Raw genomic sequence first — 24615 nt, forward strand, 5'->3', positions numbered from 1 at the left:
ATATTTCAAATCATTCTAAGGTTTTTTTTTTAAAAACCTATGTTTCTATGTCAGTGGTGCTCAAACCTTTTCACGTGAAGTAGCCCAAAAATGACATGTATCGAAGGTTCATTAGTCCGAATTAGTCCGAATTAGTCCGAACCCTAAACTTAACCTCAGTAACCCTAACTAAATTCGGACTAATGAACCTTCGGACTAATGAACCTTCGGACTTATGGGCAGTCCCCAAAATATTTAGTTCCAGGGACCCCCAGGAACTAAATAGCAGATCTACAAGCTCGCAGCGCGGCACTCGGTGCGGCGCTGTGAGCTTGTATATCTGCTATTTTTCAATAGTATAAAATAATTAAGGCCCCCCTCCACCTTGGGCCCTGGTAACTCAGTCCCCCCCCCCCCCCCCCCCCTTTGTGACGCCCCTGGGATTAGGACTTCCACTCCCGTCGCCTACTCTTCTAAAACCGCACCAGTCTGTTTCACTGCAACCCAAGCAACACTGACTGACTGTGACTGAGTCACAGATTGTGTTGGCTGAAGAAACAAGTGAGTCATGGACAAGCTCTGATGCTCCCGTCGTCCACGTCGTGATCGGGAAGGAATGACTCGACGATGAATCGAAAACGCTCTTGCACTTTCCTGACCTCGTCCCGTTCTGATTTATACTTTGCCCCTCTGTTGAAGTACGGAGGGCAACCGCAGCCCCACTCACTTTCACAATCTCCTCCCGGGCGCTGTTTTGAAGATGTGCACTTGCACACACACACACACACACACACACCCACAGGCCCCCCATACACACACACACACACACACACACACACACACACACACACACACACACACACACACACACATTAGGCAATATTGGTATTACAGCAGCGGTCCCAAGGGACAAGGACACATTGGAAGTTCCTCCACATATCAGCCTGCCAACGGCTTTTATGGAGGAGCCTCGATGAAGCCGTGTGATTTCTTACCCCCGCATGACATGTTTATGGCGAGGGCTGCGGCGTCCCTCCGGACGTGAGTTACCGTGCACCAGCGGGGCCCCAGAGTGTATATATTGTGTCATTTGTCTACAGGTGGGCAGCGTTCCAAACGCACCCCGCTCTCCCGAGGATGCGGGGGGGGGGGGGGGGGCAGGCGAAATCAGAGATATGAAATGCACACAAGCCTCTTTTTCTGGTCCGTCAGCAAAAAAAACACCCTCTCGCATATACAGTACGGTAGTGTCGGTGGTGGCACTCATATGACACTTTTACACGGCCGATTACATCACCCATTAGGCATGATTCAGCTTTTCGGCGGCCTTAGATTCCTATGACAAGCCATTCATCACCTAATTGCCTTCTTCGTATTTGCCTGGGAACCCACAGCGCGCGCAGCTCGCAGTATCTATACTGTATACGTTCACTTACTGTTGGGGTGGGGTTTATGGGTCAGTTGAAGCTCCCCCCCCCCCCCCCCTCTCCTGGGCTAAAAGAAGTCCCACTAGTAATAATTATCCGGGCCTGTTTGTTTTCAGTGTGGTCTCGTCGGCAGCGCAGAGGTTTTTTTTTTTATATTCCTCCAGCACATCCTGGCATGCAGGCCCAGTCCTCCTCTCTCTCCCTGACCTGTGTAAGCCCTGGTCTGTTGGAGCTGTACAGCTGAACTCCTTTACCTCTGCCTCTAACAAGCGGCCATTAATAAATCATGGCTCGCTCATTAGCCCAGGGCCCTGTTATCAAGCCATGTCTGTGAAATTGATCCGGTCTGCCCCATCGTCACTGTTCGGGCAGAAACCTCGTATCTCCCAAGTTTCAAATTTGAACGTTTTTTTTTTCGTAAAGCATAGCCCTGCTTCATCACACAAGGCCGTCGCACAAAACTAGTGAAAATAGCAGATCTACGAGCACACAACGACTCGCGGTGCGAGGCGTTGTGTGCTTGTAGATCGGCTATGTTCACTAGTTTAGATAATTTTCAAGATGATAAATACAAAACAAACGGTTTTGGACATACAAGGTTTTCACCCGACAACGACGATATCATCCCCCTCCCTCTCTCTCCCTCTCTCTCTCTCTCTCTCTCTCTCTCCCTCCCCACCCTAACCCTCCCCACATCTTTTTCTCTTTTTCTTCGAGGAGAGGAAGACTTCTCTCGGCCTTCCTCTCTCATCTCTGTCTCCTTTCTCTCCCCCCCCCCCCCCCCCCCCTCTGTTAATAAAGTGTATCCCATCTCAGCATCATCTCATTGGGGTTGCTCATCATTTCTCCTCTCCTCTTTCCTATACCCACACTCTTCTCTTCTCTTCTCTTCTCTTCTCTTCTCTTCTCTTCTCTTCTCTTCTCTTCTCTTCTCTTCTCTTCTCTGTTTGATTCCCCCAGTACACTCCATAGCTGCATCCATTCATGTTTCAACATGCTAGAAGCTGGGAGGTGAATCAGTATTGTGTGTGTGTGTGTGTGTGTGTGTGTGTGTGTGTGTGTGTGTGTGTGTGTGTGTGTGTGTGTGTGTGTGTGTGTGTGTGTGTGTGTGTGTTTGTGTGCGTGTGCGTGTGTGTGTGTGCGCGCCTGCTGTTGATCGCTGATGACCAGATGACTGTTCCCGGAAAATCACAAGCTGACTGTTCAGTCGCTTACAAAACGAACGCCGCGAACACAAGAAAAAACAGAAAGCAAAAGGCGGGCACAGCTTGGTTTCGCCAGCATGGGCAGAGCGATGAAGCTGTGAGCGTCCATGAGTGTTCTCAATTAGGCCCCGGCCACTCGACGGCCTCATTCCCAGGGGCTCTTTTTACTCCATTAGGGGCTAATGAGACCCAATCAGAGGAGATCATCCCGAGGCCCGTTCCTCGTCCCACTCCACATCCTCGTCCTTTTAATGGCGCCGCAGCCCGCCCCCTGCTGTCATTGGTCCAGGTTGGCGGCGAATCAGAACTCGGACTCGTTTTTTTGGGGGGGAGGGGGGGGTGAAACGCTAAGGACCTGCCTGGGCTTAACCCATTTAGAACGGGTACACATTTTGTGTATCATTATTTTATGCTTTAACTATTGAAAAATAGCAGATATACAAGCTCACAGCGCGGCACCGAGTGCCGCGCTGCAAGCTTGTAGATCTGCTATTTTGGAAAAATCGTGAAAATTCGAATTTTGACCCGATTCTATAAGTGTCTTTTGAATCCTTCTAAGGTTTTTTGAAAAACCTGTGTTTCTATGTCAGCAATCTGGCCAGCCATCGTCAAAGAAAAGGTCCCTTTCACTTCACTGAAGCTCAGTCTGTTCTTGAGAGACTATATGTCAGTGGTTCTAAAACCTTTTCATGTGAAGGACCCCCAAAATGATATGTATTTGGCCATGGACCCCCATTTCAAAATATCTAGTTCCAGGGACCACCCAGAAGCAAAATTTGAGTTACAAACGTTCGCTTTGAAAATACATATATTCAAAGATTTGCACAATGATTTTCACGACTTTTTCAAAAATAGCAGATCTACAAGCTCGCAGCCGCGCTGTGAGCTTGTATATCTGCTATTTTTCACTGGTTAAAGCATTCAATAATTCTAGGCCTAAATGGGCTTAATGTATGCCAGTCTACGCTCCGCTGCAGTCCAGCCTCAGCCTCACCCGTTCCAAGTTGCCATCTGCACTGGCACGACACCACGCAGCCTCTCGCCCAGCCCAGAGGCACTCAGCTCCCCCGTTATTAAATGGGAGCCGTCTGATGCTCGGGGGGGGGGGGTGGAATGGGGGTGGGGTGGGGTGGGGTAGGGGGGATTTGATTCTGTCTCTATTTACAAGACTAAAAGAAATCTGGGCCTTGCCCGGTAAGCCCCTCTGAGCCCGCAGACGGGAACAAAAGTATTCTGTCTTTCTGTTTCTCTCCTCTTTTTTTTTTACCCTCTCTCCCTGTCGCTCTCTCTCTCCATCCATCCATCCAAATCCCCCAAGCCGTCGAGAAGGAGAGAGAGAGAGAGAGAGAGAGACAGAGAGAGAGAGAGAGGGAATTGAGGCACGGTGAACCCTCAGACATTGCTCGCATCTGTTTTGATCTTTTTTTCCTTTCTGCAAGTCAAATGGGAATCTGAGGAGAAGGCAGTGACCAGCATGCATTGCCAATGCATTCATTGTGGTAGGCAGCTGTTTGTGCGCAGTCATTAAGCACAGTATATTGGGTTGGCGAAGGCTAGAGCTCAGCTCTCTGGCTGTATGGCTTTAGCATGCGAGGCCCCGCAGGCAGGCTAGACCCGGGCTTGGAAGACGATCTGACTCCTGGCTTTGATCGTCCAAATGTCACATGTACATACACATGCGCATACTTGGGCACTCACACACACACACACACACACACGTTCTGGTGTGTGTGTGTGTGTGTGTGTGTGTGTGTGCGTGCTCACCAACCAATACACACACGGAATTCCTGCTGTCGGTCATGAATACGCACTCCTACACATTCATATTGTCGGGTGGAAACCTCTTATCTCCAAGTTTCAAATGCGTACGTTCTTTCGCAAAGTAAAGCCCCGCTTCATCGTACAAGGCCGTCGCGCAAAAGTAGTGAAAACAGCAGATCTGCAAGCACACAACGCCTCGCGCCGCGAGGCGTTGTGTGCTTGTAGATCGTCTGTTTTCACTAGTTTAAGTCATTTTTATAATGATAAATGCAAAACCAACGGTTTTGGACATACAAGTTTTCCACCCGACACTCGCACATTTTCCATGCTTTTCTCTCTCGTACACACACACACGCACGCACACCAACGTATACACACACACACACACACACACACACACACACACACACACACACACACACACACACGCAGCCTCTCCTTGGCATGGACGTGGTGGTAATCTCCCTAAGACCCCCGGTCACCATCCATCAGAGGCTGAGCCCTCATCTCAGACAGACTTCAAAGCTCCCACCGTGTCTCTCGTCTTGATCTGAAACCGGTTCCCACAAACGCCTCTGCTTCCTGCAGCCCCACCACCACCTCCCCACCACCACCACCCCCACCCTGTTTGACCGAAGCTCTTCTACGGCATCTTGCACGCAACACCATTACTCCTCATTACCGTCAGCCCAGCCTGTCAGAGGAAGAGCCAAAGTCCGCTTAATACGCTAACCACGCTGCCTCCAACACGATGCTTATAGCTGAGGAGTTCTTCAGAGACCCACACCGACCCACCCACCGACCCGCTCCTTCTCATTACTCATCGTCCAACTCTCAGGGGTTCTGCATAGAGGATCTGACGGTGGGGTTAAACAACGATGCCCTCATGGGTTATAGGATGAGGATGACGAGGTTAAACACGGATGCACCTCTGCTCTCTCGTGGGTTACGGATAGAAGAGGAAGTGACAGGGTTAAACCCGTCGAGGCCGATTCTACAAATGCACTTCTAGATCAGTTAACGTTGTTCTCACGCTTTTCAAAATAGCAGACGTACGAGCTCTATCAGATCCAAAATGATACAGATGCGTGCGTGTGTGTGTGTGTGTGTGTGTGTGTGTGTGTGTGTGTGTGTGTGTGTGTGTGTGTGTGTGTGTGTGTGTGTGTGTGTGTGTGTGTGTGTGTGTGTGTGTGTGTGTGTGTGTGTGTGTGTGCGTGCGTGCGTGCGCGCGTGTGTGTGTGTGTGTGTGTGCAAGCTGAAGGTATAGTGAGTGTGGAATGCGTCTCCAGGCCCCGAGCCTGAAACATGGAACAATCACAGAGGGCCACTGGCAGCCAAGGATCAAAGAGCAGTCTAAAGGCTGCAGATCTGACTTTGAAGAATAGCATACATATACACGTGTGCGCGTGTGTGTGTGTGTGTGTGTGTGTGTGTGTGTGTGTGTGTGTGTGTGTGTGTGTGTGTGTGTGTGTGTGTGTGTGTGTGTGTGTGTGTGTGTGCGCATGTGTGTGTGACAGTGTTGCTGTCGTGGTAGACGATCTTTGACAGCTCGACAGACCTGAAGTTAAACAGCGTTGTGATTTCCAAACCCTGGCCTGCACCTCTGCTCAGCATCTCGTTCGATTCACCGTGCACGCGCGTGCACGTGTGTGTGTGTGTGTGTGTGTGTGTGTGTGTGCTCACAGAACACACTACACCTATGCATGCTGAACACACACACACACACACACACACACACACACACACACACATACACACACACACACACACCCTTTTGCCTGGCCAACCACTTCTTGGCCGCGTGTCCCTCCCTGGCAGAGCGCTCGTGAAAATCTAATAGCCCACCAGTAATGCACCGCAGTTCATGATTACTTTATAGATCACTGCATATTTGAAATGCACAATGTTTGATATTCAATCTGCGCCTCCCTCTCCTTCGCTCTCCCCGCTCTCTCACGGTCGATTCTGATAATGCGATTGCAGGCGGCCGCGTTTCTGTTCGACGCTCACTTTTTATCCAATAAGCCCTTGTCTCCCATCGCAGGAAATTAAGTTGTCATCCAGTGTCGCTTTCATTAATGTGAATATCGTTTCATAGCTCTGTTTATTAAATTCCATGCGGCGGCTGATGAGCCCACTATGTGTCCGTCCAGAGGTGGTGCCAGTGGCGGGGCTATATTCTTTAACTCGTATTATTATTAATAGGATTTCTCAACCCTTTCTTCTGCGTCATTATTCATGTATACTTGGCCAGGCAGTGCTGCCGTATTTCAGCTGTAGAAGTATGCACGTTCTCACGCATGTGATAACTCCTGCGCTTTAAAGGGGACAATCTTTCTCCTTTTTTTACCCCTGATCCTCCATTTCCTTCTGATTACATACATGTGCACACATAGACATCAAAGGGGGCTTGAGCCCCTGCCCTTTTACCCGTCTGTAAAAAGTGTCCTCTTCCATGCCATACCATACCTGAAGGCAGCATTCAAGAGAGTCCAAACTCTTATGTTGAAAGAATTGCCCTCTCTGTGTAGGAATCCATGCTGTATGCCACATCTTTAGTATTGACTTGATTATACTTAGTTCAGTGTGGTATCAAGCACTGAAAATAACTGACGTTGTGAGCTTGTGGGTGCTGCTGTTTTCGATATTTTCACCAAAAGGCCCTTTTAGAAATGCCAGCCCCTGCCTCTCTAAAATTCTCTGAACGTCCCTGTCTGATTATGCTCATCCGTCTGTATGTCTCCCCTACTCAGGTGGATCTGGGGTTCCTGCGTTTCGTCTCTGCCATCGGGACCCAGGGCGCCATCTCCCAGGAGACCCACCGGACGTACTTCGTCAAGTCCTACAAGGTGGACGTCAGTTCCAACGGAGAGGACTGGATCACCCTGAAGGAGGGCTCCAAACAGAAGGTAAGAGCTGCACTCCGATCCTGCACCTCTGTGCCTCCTTCATTCCATATCGTTGTTGTCGGGTGTAAAACTTTTATGTCCGTTCATTTTGTATTTATAATTTAAAAAATGAGTTAAACTAGTGAAAATAGCCGATCTACGAGCAAGCACACAATGCCTCGCACAGCGAGGCGTTGTGTTTAGCGATGTCCCGATACCACTTTTTTGCTGACCGAGTACAAGTACGAGTACTTCATTTTGAGTACTCGCCGATACCAAGTACCGATACGGGTACAATTAATAATACAAAATGTCTTTAAATTACGTTTTTTTTTTCTTTCTTTTTTTTTTAATCAGATGTTCCTCACTTTCTGGCTGTATATAACACATTACATTGCATTGCTTTCTTTGCGCTTTTTGAAACTTGAAGATATACGAGGTTTGAGGTCGAGGTCTACTCCCCAACTAGACTCTTTTAAAATATCAAATCTGATCTTTTATCACATCATATCTATCAAGGTGTCCAAGCTAATTCCTCTGCTCAGTCGACGAGCAGATGCTCCTATAGAACTGTTTTTAAGCGATTATGTGATTGCTGACCCAAGGGTTAGGGTTTCCCCAGTGTTTCCCAGTGTCAAATTCAGTTTCTGTCCTTAAATAAAAAACATTGGGACGCGGTACAAAATAGAGCCTTTGATGTGTTTCTTCTGGGTACGCCTTGGTTTGCGCCAGTGACTATGTCACACAAACCGCCCCTGTAGAATAGACGTACTGCACTCACAATATCCTGCCTCGGCAAAACAAGACAGCTGAGTTGAATTGTGGTCTTGTTGCTCCCTCTGAGTGCAACCCAAAAAAAAAGGGGGAAATACCCTGTCGTGTATGTACTCGGGACTCTGCCTCGCAGCGTGCAATTATGCACTTTGTTTGGTATGGCAATTTACCTCCCTGAGTTCTGAACGAGTGGATGGTATTTACAGCGCCCGAGATCAGCGCTAATGTGAGCCTACAGTAGCTGCCGGCGGGGACTTTGTCAGGAATGCGACGTCCGCTTTTGTGCGAGGCAGCCGTGGGGCTTATACCTTGAAAGTAAAGGAGGATAAAGAAAAAGCCTGCTAAATACGTGTTAAACGTGTACATGGGGAGGGAGGGATAGAGAGGTAAAGGAAACCGGAGAGCTTGGTCGTGTTTGAGCAGCTGGGGCGAAGGTGGGACCTGGGAGAGAGGAGAGAAGGAATGAGGGAGGGGAGGCGTGTTCTCGGCCAGAGCGTGACTAGCTTTGACGGTCGACGGGGTCGGTCAAACAGGGCAGGTTTTGTCCATCTGTGTTACCCTGGAGATATAAAACACCCCGTGTGGACCTTTTTTCCTTTTCCGCGGTGGGTGTCCAAAAGAGGTCAAGGAGGTTGTGTGTTTGACCTTCCTCAGTGTGCGTGACGCATAAATAGCGTGCAGACGTATTTGAGCACGAGAGGCCGTGAGTTGAACAACAAAAGGGGGGGAAAAAAGATTATTTATTTTCCAAGAGGGCATCCAAACAGGCTTGTTTGCGCTGCTGTGTGTGTGTGTGTGTGTGTGTGTGTGTGTGTGTGTGTGTGTGTGTGTGCGCGTGTGCGTGTGTGTGTGTGTGTGTGTGTGTGTGTGTGTGTGTGTGTGTGTGTGTGTGTGTGCGTGTGCGTGTGCGTGTGTTTGTGTACGCAGCCCCCGGGCTCCAGTTCTTTTACCGGCCTCCCCCAAAGCACACAGCAGTCCCTTTCCTGAAGTGGCTGCTTAAAGGTACCATGGCAAGGCCTGGCCTGTATGTGTGTGTGTGTGTGTGTGTGTGTGTTTTTTTCTTCCCCGGACTCTAAAGTGCTTTTGTGAGGAGTGGGCCCATTTGCTAGATGCTGAGTCTGCAGCCCAGAGAGCCCTATAGAGCAGCCCTGGAAAAAAGCCATTTAATAGTTGGCGAGTGGAGAGGAGCCGCGGCGGCGTGACATTTAAGAGAGTGGATGACTTTGTTGCATGTCCCTTAGTGGCGGCGGTGGTTGACAGGTATTGCCCAGGGACTCGGGCCACAGAGAGGCAGGCAGGCAGACAGGCAGGCACGGACTAATGGCTCGGCCCTTTTGGCGTTTTAGCCGGCCCGCTTCAGCCCAGATTAGCCGGGGCCCTAGAGTAATGTTAGCCGCGCTCGCTTGTTCACTCACTCACTCACGCAACGCGCCCACTATCTCGCTCTCAGCTTCATTCTTTCTCTCCCCCTATAGAACGTTTCCCTTTCCTCTCTTTATTTCATGTCACCTCTCTCTCGCTCTCCAGCTTCTCTCTCTCATGCTATGCTGCAGGCACGTGCACACATAGACGTCAAAGGGGGCTTGAGCCCCTGCCCTTTTACCCGTCTGTAAAAAGTGCCCTGTTTTCACTAAGGTGAATGAATGCAAATGCCCTCTTTCCATGCCATACCTGAAGGCAGCATTCAAGATAATTGCCTTGTCCAAACTCTCCTGAACTTGAATGCAGCATCTTATGTTGAAAGAATTGCCCTCTCTGTGTAGAATGTTATGCCGTTACGCCACATTTCCAGAATTTACTTGATTATGTTTAGTTTAGTGTGGTATCAAATACCGAAAATAGCCGACCTCCAAGCTCACAACACGTCGCAGCCCCTGCCTCTCTAACATTCTCTGCACGTCCCTGCTATGCTTCTCCCACCCGTCACCCCACCACCCTCCACCTCTCTCTCGCTCTGCTTCTCTGGAGGTAAACATCGGTGGATTCCAGCGTTGCCCTGTAGCCGCTCGGCAGAGTCACACCGGCGCTGCAGGCGTCGTTCAATTACCGCCGGACGTGCGACTGACGCACCGCAGGGAGTTGAGTTGTGCTCTCTCTGGGGTGGCCTGCCTCCTCCTCCTCCTCGTGTGACGCTAGTAAACTTGTCAACTAACCTCCGGTGGCCGGTGACATCTCTGACCTTTTTTAAGCACAGGACACCGCAGTGAAACCTTGGACGTGGGAGGGCATCTCCCAGCAATCTGGCCCCTGTCGACTTTACACATGTTGCCTCGGGTTTCACCGCCCGGGGTCCTTGTCTGTTTATGCAGCGAAAGCGAGGCGTGCTGCAGATCTTATCGAGATTAGGTCGGAAAACAATATCAGGTGTATGAGGGAGGAGATGCTATACTGCAGAGGCGGACAAGCAATCTCCTTTCTCTATTACAGAGTGTACCATCAACGGCCAAATTGACAGCGAAAATAAATATTGGCAGAGTAATGTGTTATCAAAGAAATGAATGGATGTCTTTGTCTGGATTTTCTCGTCAAGATTATTTCAGTCAAATGTAATTAAAAATATACACAGTAGCTAGCATCTAGACATTTATAAAATGTAAGGAACTCCATAAAAAATGTACTGAATTAGCAGTGAAAATAGCAAGACAGGATTCAGAGCTTGTAGCTCGAGCTTTTAGATCGGCTAAAATGTTTGAGATCGAGCTAAACATTGTGGGATCAAAGTTTAGAGTTTAGACAAAAAGACATTTCGCAAAGTAAAGCACTGCTTCATCACACAAGGCCATCGCACAAAAGTAGTGAAAACAGCCGATCTACAAGCACACAACGCCTCGCACCGCGAGGCGTTGTGTGCTTGTAGATCATCTGTTTTCACTTGTTTAAATCATTTTAAAAATGATAAATACAAAACAAAGGGTTTTGGACATACAAGGTTTCCACCCGACAGCGACGATATACTGTATGACTCATGGCGTGATACATTTTACATGCGAATCCTCCCGTGACGTTCCTGTTTCTGGGTCAATGTTCCCGCATGCGTTCCGCTGTTCAATGATTAAACTCTCCTTCGGTTCATTCAGCTTTCTATGGCTGTGTTGTTTGTTTGTTGTCTTATTGGCAGGTTTTCCATGGCAACACCAACCCCACTGACGTGACCAGGACCATGCTGCCCAAACCCACGCTGACGCGCTTCGTGCGCGTCCGCCCCGTCGCCTGGGAGACTGGCATCGCGCTGCGCTTCGAGGTGTACGGGTGTAAGATATCAGGTCAGTACCGTTGTTGAAATTCTTCACCTGCAGACAACATAATCTGTGTGCTGTTTTTGGCCTTTGTTATTAGTCATCTTGGAACCCATTAGGTCAGGGGTCTTCAACAGGGGGTCCGGGACCCCTAGGGGGTTCTCCTCAGAGTTACTACAGGGGGTCCTCCAAATCTTTGTGTGATAGAAAAAAGAAAATCTCCTTTTTTGTATGAACTACATGAACCCTAGTGTCCATTTTCGGAGAACTTTAGCCAAAAATAGCAGATCTACAAGCTCACAACGGGGCGTTGTGAGCTTGTAGATCGTCTATTTTCGGCAAACAGCTTTGGTGTAGAGGGGGAAAAGAGCAGGCAAGTACAGAGTGAAAGGTCAAGTTTATCAAGTATTGACGGTCCAAGTGGCTAAATATCTGAAAACATGGACATGGACATGAATCCAAAATACACTGATGATCGCTTGCTGTCAAACGTTGAAACTATATGGAATCTATGAAAAAGTTGTGGAGGTCCCTGCTTCATCTCTCTCTCAAATAAGGGTTCCTTGGCCTGAAAATGTGGAAGACCCCTGCATTAGGTTAAAAAATAATAATAATAATAATAATATTTTGGTTTTGACGCTGGTCGCTGGGGGCTCAGAGTTCCTGTTTTTTGGTGTGAAACAGGAACTCGGTTTGGCCACTTCCTCCTCGGTGCTTCCGTGTTTACTGCTATAACATTAACCACTTAAACCCCATATGGTGTCTTATCATAGTATCCTTTCCGTTTTCTGTTATTTTGCGTAAGACTTATAGATCGGGATTTAGCTGAAATCTCAATCTGTTTCTCGTGGCTTGAGTGGTTAAGGCAGCGGTGGCAGTGGTGGCTGACTGATTCCGCCGTTAGCGGATTCCGTCTCTCTCTCTCTCTCTCTTGAGATTATTTGTTATGTAACTCTCCGTTGATGCACAATGGTGGCCATGTTACCCCCCCCCCCCCCCCCCCCCAAACACCAGGTAGAACAAACACTTGACTCCCCCACCTTGGCTTGTGCGAGGCGCTATCTGTTTATGAGCTGCGTTTCCCCAAAGCCTGGAGTGAAGTGTTGCATTATGGAGGAGCAGCAGCACACGAAGGGGGGGAATTATGTATTTATGTTACCCGATGTTTAGATGTACCTCATTCAATATGGATGGAGCCCGACAGCTGCTGGCCACGCTGAGGGCGGGGCAGTGTGTACGCGTATAGGCTCCTCCTCTTTCTGCTTGTCTCTCTCTCTCTGCGTCGCCCTCTTTTCCCTTTACCTCTCTCTCCCCTTCTGTCTCTTTCTGCAGTGGCGTCAGTTCGGCAAAAGCTAAGGTATGGCAACATGGCTGGTGTCTTGCAAAGACACCAGTCATGTTGCCATACCTTAGCAACAGGCATGATGAATTCATTTTAAGAAGTACATTTGGTACACTTTCTATTGGACTTAAGTCATTATAATTCATTATAAGTGTCATTATAATGTTGTATGACTGTTGATATAGTGCATCATAAAGCATTATGTGTGTTTATGAGTGTAGTTATGAAGCATTATGAATGCATTATAATGCATTATGAATGGGGGTTTCATAGAAAGTGTTTGTACATTTAATTTTGTCCCGGGGTACAGCTACAGCATTGTGGAAATAGAGCTATATCACATTGCAACTTGGGGAGAAAACTTGGTGGCTTTACAAAACCACTAATGTTCATCTGCTCAACAGAAAGTTATATATACAGTACGCATATGTTGGCGAGGCTAGCATGGTAATAAAGCTTTTTGAAACAAATAGGAGCAATCTTTCAGGATTTTGCAGTCACTTTTGGCATAATTCGCAGCATTTCTCTCTCTCTCTGTCTGTCTGTCTCTGTCTCTCTCTGTGTGCTGCTTGGTTGGTTGGTTGGTGGTCTACATTAACTGTTGTTCTGTCTGGCTCCCTCCACTCCCACTACAGAGATGTGTGGCTGTGGGTTCATATCGTTAACCAAGTGAACTCCTTTGTCAACTTAACATTACTCTAATGAGAAGGGGGGGGGGGGGGGGGGCTCCCGTGCGTTTGGTGCGCACGCGGCGCCGTGGACCGGGGTTCACTTTCATGTTGCGTGTCACGCATGTGTTCGTCAGCACATCTGTCCTGTGTGTGTTCTTTACGAGCATGTGGATCGAACGTTTATTGGTGTTCTTTTAGCAACTGTTTGCGTGCGGTTGTCTGTTTGCGTGCGTGTCTGTGAGCGCGCTCCATGCACGCATGTGGGTGTGTGCGTGCGTGTGTGCCTCTGCGTGCATACAGAACTTTATGGTGATGTGTGTATTTTTATATGTGCGTTTGCGTGTGCGCGCGCGTATGTTTGTGTGTGTGTGTTGCGCGGGGGTTACAGCTGGGGCGTGTGTTCTGGGCAGACGACCAGAAGCAACCACCGCGCAGCGCAGCGCCGCTGAGCGCAGCGAGCACATCACAGCGACACGATCACCACAGGGGCCTCCTCTGTGACGTCATGTGGCCCTGTGGCTGCCACACTGCCAGCTGCAGGCTCACTGCACTATTCTATCCTCTAGTCTAGATGCCAGCTACAGTAAAACATGCTGTCTAATATGCATCTTCTCTATACATTAACCCTGCCCATAAGTGTTATATCCGTTGTCTCCCTCTCCTGACAGAGGGATGTCATTGCAACAATGTCAGTTCAGTATAACTTGCAGAGAATGTTAGAGTGGCAGGGGCTGACATTTCTAAAGGGCCTTTTGGTGAAACTATCGAAAATAGCAGACCTCCAAGCTCACAACGCGTTGTCACTACTAGCTCTGGTCCAGAGTGTCAGCTGCACTGACGCTCTGACAGGCGGCTGGTTAAAAGACTAGACCAGGATTTCTGTACCCCTATGAGGGCTCAACTTCAGTCAAAACTAAACTACTTCGCTACTCACCAAACCAAAGGTAGTTTTGCATTGTTGAAAGTCTATTCTCCATGGTGGGAAACCTCTCAGCACCCCACCCACTCTGTAAATTATACAGTTTTTGTCATGAAATAAAATGCACCCGACAAAAATAGTGTAATTTACCAAGTGGGTGGGGTGCTGAGAAGTTTCCCACCGCAGAGACTAGACCTTCAACAACGCAAAACTACCTTTGGTTAGGTGAGTGTGTGAAGTAGTTTAGTTTATTTTGACTGAAGTTGACCCCTTGTAGGGCTACCGAAATCCTGGTCTAGTCCTTTAGTCACAGACGGTTCTTTTCAGTTTTTCCCCTATTGAGGGTTTTCCATGTACATGTGTTTTCTCTCTAGTCAATGGTCGGTGAGGAGGGTTTTGGCTAATACGGAAGCGCTATATCGAATTATGGAAAACTTTGATTTGGTTAATGGAATTTGGTGGCTGACCGTATTGAGTCAGCAGATGGAGCGATCACAGGATACAAAAACGAAAGCCTAGTTTTACATTTCATATTTGCAATTCAGGCATATAACAAGATGTTCTTCCGCAGGATCGGAGTAACTGGTAAACATCAAACATAGCATCTATGTAAACAACGTGCTACTGGTGTAAAAAATCACACCCGTGTAAACTGAGCGGTGGTTCCCCCCCCCCCCCCCCCCTTCCCCCCTGTGTGTGTGTGTGTGTGTGTGTGTGTGTGTGTGTGTGTGTGTGTGCGCGTGTGTGTGTGTGTGTGTGTGTGTGTGCCTGGTCTGGCCTGGCCTGAACAACAGCGCCCCTCCCTTAACATGTGTGGTCAGAAAAGGTTACTGCAGGCTACAGACAGACAGACAGACAGACAGACAGACACGCAGACAGACAGACCCCCACACACGGCCACGTATAGGAGCGTTGTGACCACCGCTCAAAAAAAAGGAAAGAAAACATAATTCTTAGAATTTGTGGATAAGCAAATCACGGTCAGGCAGAAACCTTGTATCTCCAAGTTTCAAATTTCATACTAAAGTGTTGCACAAAAGTATTTAAAATAGCAGATCTACAAGCACACATCGCCTCGGTGTGCTTGTAGATCGGCTATTTTCATTACTGTAAATCCTTTTTAAAATAAGGTTTTGGACATGACAAAATAGTATGTGCATCTAAATAACATTACATATCATATTTTCTTCATTCATCTTATGCACTTTATTTTCTCTATTAACTTTTGGGTGTGCGATGTTCACGCGAATATGATGAATAATGGTGTTGATATTATACAGAGCGATATCAATCTTGAGGTTTTAAACTGCTGCAATTGCAATGCCGTTATTGCAAAAAGGGAATTGTGGAACAATAACTTGATTCATATCTTGAATAATACCCTAAATAATATCTTGAATCATCCTTATCCCTATATGACCTGACTAGATCTAGGGTAAGTGTTGCGTGCAAACCCTGTGCGAGCATCTTAACCCTCTGACCCTCGGTATTATCCACATATGGTGATCTCTTACTCCCCTTATGCGGAGCGTGTGGTGGTAAATCTGACAAACGGCCAGTTAGACAAACATGTTTGGCGACCTTAAGGTCATCGCTTTCTTAGAGCACCTTATCTCACCATAATACTATGGGCCTGTCTTCTGTGGGTTAGTCAGAGAACTGCATGACCGCCGATGACACCACACATCTGTCTGATGTCACTGATGCAGACACGTGCACACTAAAAAGTGCCCTCTATAGACCATGAATGCAGTTTTCACTATGGTGAAAGAAATGCTAATGCCCTCTTTCCATGCCATACCCGAAGGCAGCATTCAAGAGAATTGTCTTGTCCCAACTCTCCTGAACTTGAATGCAGCATCTTATGTTGAAAGAATTGCCCTAAATGTGTCGAAATCCATGCTGTACGCCACATCTCCAGTATTGCCTTTTTTATGCTTTGTTTAGTGTGGTATCAAGTACTGAAAATAGCCGATCTCCAAGCTCACAACGCGTCGCAGCGCGACACATTGTGACCTTGGAGGTCTGCTATTTTCAATATTTTCACCAAAAGTCCCTTTTAGAAATGTCAGTCCCTGCCTCTCTAACATTCTCTGCACGTCCCTGCCCTGATGTACCGTGATATGTTGAACTTCTGTGTTGAACTTCTGACTTACTCAAAGCGTTATCCTGATTGATCCTGAGTTCCTGAGCCCTACGTTAATTGGTAATCTATACTATAATTGTGCGAATGTCTGAGTGAGTGAGTGAGTGAGTGAGTGAGTGAGTGAGTGTCTGTCTGTCTGTCTGTCACAGCGTTTCTCCTCGGTGGCTGGAGCAATTGATCTGAAATCGCATCACCATCAGCATATGAACACACCTGACATAACTGTGAAGCCCGTTTGTCACTTTCACAAATCGTATGCTGTATATTAGCATTTTTATGGTGTATCTATATCTATTTAGCCTACAGTACCTTTTGTGACCACACATGTTAAGGGAGGGGCGCTGTTGTTCAGGCCATGCACAATCACACACAAACCCACACACACACACACACACACACACACACACACACACACACACGGGGGGGGGGGGGGGGGGGGTGTGCAGGCAGGTCTGTAGCCATTAAACGAAACGGGTTTCTTACATTGATGCTCCTACATCATGCAAGCACCAGTTAAAGTTACTTTCCATCCCTCATATACTGTGTGCACAGTGCACATCCCATAACCCACACACTGCACATCATTTTGGAGCTCATATCTTTGAACGGGTAAGGGCTAGTTTTTATAGTTTATTGTTTATTTAAGATCCCCATTAGTCACTGTTAACCTACTGTAAGCAGCCTGAATACATTCAGTTCACACTTAGCAACCAGGGGCTCCTGGCTCCTGAGGTTGAGGCAGAGGTTAAGGGGGATGGTGAAAGAGGGGGTGGGGGACAGGGGAGATTATTAGCAGTGGAAAGAGAGGGGGCGGACGGGCGGAGAGACAGAGAACCGCGAGTCATGACCCTTGAGCGCCGCAGTGGAACTTGTCAGCCCCGAAACACTATTTCAAAAGACATCTCCGCCCCAGTGGAGTTTGAAGCAGACAATAAAACAAAACAGGGAAAAAAAAAGAAACGGATCCGAGCGTTCTGCTGGAGATGCGACTCGCGCCGGCGATCCTGATAGGAGCTATTGAGAGGTTCCTGTTTTTTCGAAACCTCCATGGTTTTGTGGCATTTTTATTTATTTTCTTGTAGTCAAGACTATAATTCAGACATCAGAGGATAGGTTGGAGAAGATGTATCTGCTACTAAGTCACTGTGGTTCTGAGACACGTGTGTCGCAAGGCCCCTGCAGAATGTGCAGATATACAGCACGTACATAGTTACTCATTAATAACCCCCGGCGGCCGGCCTGTTGGTAAACATGGTCGCGTGTGCGTTTGGACTGGAGCGCACGTGTTCAAGACCGACCACCGAACCTCCACCCAATCCCCTAGATGTGGTACCACCTCGCGTCCATGCGTTGTGTGTCATCGTCGACGCAAACGACACACACGCACGTATAGACGTATGTCTGTGTCATAGCATGCCATCCCTACCCTTCTCTGATCACAGCTGAAATCAATTAACAGCTCCAGATGACCGTGGTTCATCTGGATCACTTGTGCGCACGCACGCACACACACACACACACACACACACACACACACACACACACACACACACACACACACACACACAGACACACACACACACACACACACACACACACACACACACACACACACACACACACACACACACACACACACACACATACACACACACACAGACACACACACACACACACACACACACACCTCTTTCACATCCCTATAACTTCAAAGGCAGCCGGCATACAGCAGAGTGTGCAAGCTTCACTCAGCCAGGGGCCTAGCTCCCTCTGATCTCACACACACACACACGCACACACACACACACACACACACACACACACACACACACACACACACACACACACACACACACACACACACACACACACACACACACACACACACACACACCATCTTGGCAGAGGACTAAAGACAGACAGACAGGGGGAGCGAGAGAAAGAGAAGCAGAGGGAAAGAAACACCCCAGAACAGCAGAGAGTGTTCCATACCAGCGAGCTCTGATTTGGACTCCTCTCCACTCCTTGGAGAGCAACAACACAGGACCGTTGGTTGATGTGTCTGACTGTCTCTCACGGTTCTTCTGCAACAAGAGCTGTTTCACATCACATCACTCATCTGAATGAAGCCTTGTTCTCCTAGTTCTTCCCTCTCTCTTTGGTTTCTCCCCAGATGCCTGCCGTGCTATTGCGTTTGGCTGGCTATGCACTACACTGCAGTACTGTGTTGTCTCAGCCCGGACACAGAAGGTGTCGTAATCCCGGTGTTTCTTGTTTTGTTTTGTCTTACACTACCGATACACAGATGGATTTTACTTAACCCTATATGCTGATAGTACGTCAAATCATGAAATAGACATTTTTCGAGTGCTGCTAACTGCTCAACCGGAAGAGGGGTGAGGGAGGAGAGAGATGGAGGCAGGCACTCGGTTTATGGAGGTTCTGGTCCCATGCAGTGGACAGCAGGGGCCAGGCAGGGGCGTCACACCAAATTCTGGGCCCTGGGTACAAGGATTCACTGCGGGCCCCCCATGAATGTTAACTATTGAAAAATAGCAGATATACAAGCTCACAGCGCGGCACCGAGTGCCGCGCTGCAAGCTTGTAGATCTGCTATTTTTGAAAAATTGTGAAAAAGTGTGCAAGAAACCCATGTTTCCATGTCAGTGATGCTCAAACCTTTTCATGTGAAGGACCCCCAAAATGATATGAATTTGGCCACGGACCCCCATCTCAAAATATTTAGTTCCAGGGACCCCCCCCCGGAAGCAAAATTTGAGTTACAAATGTCCGCTTAAAAAATACATATTCAAAGATTTGCACACATTTTCACGACTTTTCAAAAATAGCAGATCTACAAGCTCGCAGCGCGGCACTCGGTGCCGCGCTGTGAGCTTGTATATCTGCTATTTTTCAATAGCTAAAGTTACTAGGGCCCCTCCACCTTGGGCCCTGGTAACTCAGTCCCACTTTCCTACCCCTTGTGACGCCCCTGGGGCCATGTCCAGCGTGCAGGTCCTCTATCAATTACACTAATGAAGGCTCTGGTCCATCCTGGTCAAACAGGATGGACAGGGTGCTGATAATTATACATGTTGGCTCACTGGAAACACTCTGCTACACCAGTGGGTCTCGTGTGTCTTTGAGGGGGTTTCCAAATGGCCCCATATGGGGGTGTGTAACTCTGAGAGTGCACACATGAAATCCTATTTGTACACTCAGAGTTATGGGGGGTCCTTGAAAATACAATAAGTTCACCTCCTTATGGAAGTGAGTAGGAGTCATAACCCCCTCCCCCTAAAAAGGAGGTGGAAAATTCCAGAAGAAAGGTCGAGTTCTGAAAACATTGTCGGTTTTGTGTGTGGGTGGGGGGGGGGGGGGGGGGGGGGGGTTTATAAGGACCTTTGGATGCAGCCATTTTAACTGAGAGGTGGGAAGACTCTGTCCCATGGATAATGAAAGTTGCAGAGTCAAGGTAAACAAGTGCAGTGGTGGATGAAGACAAACGAGAAGTGTGTGTGTGTGTGTGTGTGTGTGTGTGTGTGTGTGTGTGTGTGTGTGTGTGTGTGTGTGTGTGTGTGTGTGTGTGTGTGTGCGTGTGTGCGTGTGTGTGTGTGTGTGTGTGTGTGTGTGTGTGCGTGCGTGCGTGTGCGTGTTTCTTTGGAGGGGGCAGGGGGGAGGCGAGGCGAGGGCAGATGAAAAGGAGAAATAAAGCACTCTCGGAATGCAGGAGGTGGAAGCTCCAGCTGAGAGGAGGGTTTTAATTGGCTGCCTGGAGACAATCGCCCCAGGCGCAGGAATTAGTATGCATGAGAGAGAGAGACAGACTGACAGACAGAGAGAGAGAGAGAGGGATCACAGAGACACATCGCACATAGTTGTGATGGACTTGTCTTCCTCACTTGACTTCCATCGCCTCTCTGTCTGTCTCTCTCTCTCTGTCTTTCTCTATCTCTCTCCTTCTCTACTTAACACACTCATATAGTCATACGCCAGACTTTAATGCTTGGAAAACCGTGTTCGACACCAAGTCGTTGGATGTGGATCAAGCTTCTTTTTTTTATTACATTTTTTGGTTGCTTTCTTGTATCTCTTGTCCCCCACGGGCTTTCATTAGTCTTCATCAAAAAGCTAACCATCCCCCCCTTCTCTCTCTCCCTCTCCAGAGTACCCATGCTCTGGCATGCTGGGCATGGTGTCGGGCCTGATCACGGACGCGCAGCTCACGGCTTCGTCGCACACGGACCGCAGCTGGGTGCCGGAGAACGCCCGCCTGCTGACCAGCCGCACGGGCTGGACGCTGCTGCCCCAGCCGCAGCCCTTCACCAGCGAGTGGCTGCAGGTGGACCTGGGCGAGGAGAAGCTGGTGCGCGGCCTCATCATCCAGGGCGGCAAGCATCGCGAGAACAAGGTGTTCATGAAGAAGTTCCGCCTGGGCTACAGCAACAACGGCTCCGACTGGAAGATGGTGCCCGACGCCAACGGACACAGGCCCAAGGTGAGGCCCCCCTACAGGGACATGCTGGGCCCCTGATTCAGCCAGGGAAAAAGAGTTGTAGAGGCCCTCATTGCGCGCTATAGAGAGAGAGATCTCTCTCTATAGCACTGCTGCTACTCAAAGATTTGCCATTTCAGATCATGACATGTGACAAGCCAGTGGGCCAATTACATGAGTTATATTTCGTCATTGTCGGGTGGAAACCTTGTATGTCCAAAACCATTTTAAAAATGATTTAAACTAGTGAAAACAGCCGATCTACAAGCACACAACGCCTCGCGGTGCGAGGCGTTGTGTGCTTGTAGATCTTGTAGATTGTAGATCGGCTGTTTTCAATGCTTTTGTGCGACAGCCTTGTATGATGAAGCAGGGCTTTGCTTTGCGAAAAAAAAAAAAATTACAAATTTGAAACTTGGAGATACGAGGTTTCTGCCCGACAGTGACGATTCACAGCCCAGCCCCCAAAATGGAACGAAGGCCGACATTTTATTTTAATTTTTTTCCCAATGGCCGGCCTGGACCAGCCGGTAATGAACCGGCCGTTCGGGAGTTGTCCCGCTTTTCCCAATGGCCAGCACGTCCCTGCCCCCCTAGATGCTGCGGAGAGAGACGGTTGTTAAGAGTTCTCTTCCACAAGCCTGAAATATAAGGCCCTAACTGGGCCTGGCCCTAACTGGGCCCGGACTGAACAAAAGAAAAAGGTAGCAGGTGGCGCCAGTGGCTCAAGAGTGAGAGAACAAACATAATAGTTGGCGAAATGGCAACTTCACATGTTCAGTTAAACCTTTATCTTCTTTTTTTCGTGGAGCCCGAGGCTCGGCCCGGCCTGGCCAATATCCATACATTTTAGGCCCGGCCCAAAAATGTCGGGTCGGGTTGGAGCAGAATTTGAGAACTCTTAACGGTTTTTCGGTTTGAACGTTTTTTTTTTTTTTTTTTTTTTTTTTGTCTAGTTTTGTATCATTGTCAAACATGGTGTGGAAGGTGCTGCATAGGTAAGGTCTCCCATAGGCAACGCCAGACAGAGCAACTGTATACTCACACAAACTGCACTGCATCTTACATTTCAGAAAATGTTTGTGGAAAAAGTGAAAAAAAGAGAGGAACAAGTCTGAATAACTTCTGTATTGATTGCAAGCGTACGTAGTGGGAAATTATCTCTAGCTCTAGCCAAAAAGAAATGGGGGCCAAAAAACGTTTTTCAGAGTCATAGCGACATCGATAGAGATTATGAGGCATTTTTGTCAATTTTCACCCGAGCCCCTCTCTCTCTCTCTCTCTCTCTGCTGTTGTGAGTCATTCAGCGGTTGCCGCGGTCGAGTCAATCTCACCGGCACTTTAAATCACATTAGGATAAGCATCTTGAGATGTCTGTCAAAGTCTTTTCCTGCTTCCTTCTCTCTCTCTCTCTCTCTCTCTCTCTCGCTCTCTCTCTCTCTCTCTCTCTCTCTCTCTCTCTCTCTCGTGTATTTTCTTCCTTGGTATTCCACACCACATGCTGTTCAGCCATTCACTGGGAAATGTAAGAGAACCACTGGTATTGTAAAGTTTCCGGAAACGGTTCCAAGAGTGATTTTGGTTCCTCAATGTTGGATCCGGTTCCTCCGAGTTCCTCCGGTTCCATATAACAACTCTAGATGAAAAGAGAACAGAACAGAAGAGAAGAGAATGTGTCACCTGTACTAGTGGCAGCCGTAGACTGATGAACAGTGTAATCGTGTGACACACGTATGCACGCACAGGAGAGCATACACAGAGGAGCTTAGTACAGCCACACCACCGTACGTACTGTATGCATGACACATACCAAACACAAGCCTGCATGGAGCACACATACTGTACGCAGAAGGGCTTATTACAGGCACACCACTGTACGACACATGACACATACCAAACGCACGCCTGCACACACCCAACCAGGAAGTGCGAGGAAACGACTTGTATACCCAATTTCCAGCGTCTCTGACAGGGTATAAATCTGATCCAGATGGCGTGATGGTTGGATGATTTATGGAAAGGATGCTGGGAGGATCCATACCACCCCCCCAACTCCCGAACCCCCTCCATGTCCCACTCATAGCCACACCCCCCACTTCGCCTCGCCTTAAAGGACTCCCGGCATCAAAGGCGCAGAGCGCTTCGACGCTGCCTTTCGCGTGATAACATCCATTAATCAACTTCTATCAGTTCTGTGTAGCCCCCCCCCCCCCCCACCCCACCCTATGCTGCCTCCGTTTCCCGCTCTTTTCCTTTCATTGCTTCCTCGTCTTTCTGGCGAGAGATCTGAGGCCGCGTAGGAATTAAAGGAGCTGAGGTTGGGGGGGGGGCGTTCGTTTTTGACGATGACGTTAGGTGACGGCGTGACGCGAGCGTGTCGCACAGCCACTTTTCAGATGTCAGCTAGGCCAGTGGTTCTCAACCTGGGGGTTGTTTTCTCACTCAACAGTAAACAAACCAACATACGGTATAAATGTATACAGGGTATCTACACATTTCTGAGGTGACAATTTAAGGACTTTTAATACCTTTTTAGTGCCTCTGGTCAAACATTGGTTAAATTGTCAAATGTTATAGGCAGAAATTGTGAAAATAGCCGATCTACATGCTCACAACGGGTGTCGCTCTCCATTCCGACATGTCGCCACTCCGAAATTGACTTCTTATTGTCGGAGTGGCGACACTTCCATAGGGGTTAAGTTTAGGGTAAGGGTTAGAGATAGGGTAAGTGTTGGAATGGAGACATGTCGGAGAGGAGACATGTTGGAGTGGCGGGGTAGCTGCTGCGAGGCGTTGTGAGCATGTAGATCGGCTATTTTCACAATGGAACAGATCGAGTCAAACTAAATGTAATGCCAACTCCTACAATTCCAAGTACTTGTCAGGGTGGGGGGGTCCCCAGTTCAAATATGATCCTTTTGGGGGTCGTGGTCTGAAAAGGTTGAAAACCACTGAGCTAGAGGACAGGGATCCATCCTGCTCCTCATCTGTCCTAACCGTCCTCTCAATGCGTTCTTCCCCGCCCTCCTCCTCGCTTTCAACTCTTCTTTTTTTTATTCCAGCTGGTTCTTCAGAGGGCCAGAAATGAGCCGCCTCGCCTCATCCTCGCCGGGCCTTTGCGTCTCTCAAGTGGTCGCAATCGAGCGTAGCATAGCGATGACGTTACCGGTGAATCGCGCTTTATGTCCCTGTTGCTTGGACAACACCCAGCTCACCCCTCTCCCTCTCTCTCTCTCTCTCTCTCTCTCTCTCTCTCTCTCTCTCTCTCTCTCTCTCTCTCTGTGCCTTTCATCCACCCCTTTCTCCTTCATGTCAGACGTTCGAGGGGAACATGAACTACGACACGCCCGAGCTGCGCACGGTGGAGCCCTTGCTGACCCGCTTCCTCAGAGTCTACCCGGAGAGGGCCACGCCCACGGGGATGGGACTCCGACTGGAGCTCCTGGGCTGCGAGATCCAAGGTAAGGCCCAGGCCTCCTCCAACCGCTGCAACACACAGGATACAGTAGTATACAGTATATCAGGGTTCCCCAATTAGTTTTCCCCAAGGGCCAAATTATGTCTGGGGTACCAAGCCGAGGGCCACAGCATTGCAGGGGGCGACGGTGGCGTTCCCACTACTCCAGTGACAGTTCGGATATCGCCGTTGTCGGGTGAAAATCTTGTATGTCCAAAACCGTTCGTTTTGCATTTATCATTTTAAAAATGATTTAAACTAATGAAAACAGCCGATCTACAAGCACACAACGCCTCGCACCGCGAGGCGTTGTGT

General features: G+C 48.5%; 1 protein-coding gene across 1 annotated transcript in view; it reads left to right on the plus strand.

Moving 5' to 3' along the window:
* Positions 1–24615, plus strand: part of LOC308307265 (neuropilin-1a-like) — a 118664-nt gene that overhangs the window by 78317 nt on the left and 15732 nt on the right. Inside the window, exons 8-11 of the mRNA XM_080752444.1 lie at positions 7126–7281; positions 11153–11297; positions 20515–20846; positions 24160–24304. Coding sequence (XP_080608570.1) covers positions 7126–7281; positions 11153–11297; positions 20515–20846; positions 24160–24304 — 778 coding nt within the window. The remainder of the gene's footprint in view (positions 1–7125; positions 7282–11152; positions 11298–20514; positions 20847–24159; positions 24305–24615) is intronic.

The sequence above is a fragment of the Nannobrachium achirus genome (genome assembly GCF_963921795.1).
Source record: "Nannobrachium achirus genome assembly, chromosome: 21".
NCBI lineage: Eukaryota > Metazoa > Chordata > Actinopteri > Myctophiformes > Myctophidae > Nannobrachium > Nannobrachium achirus.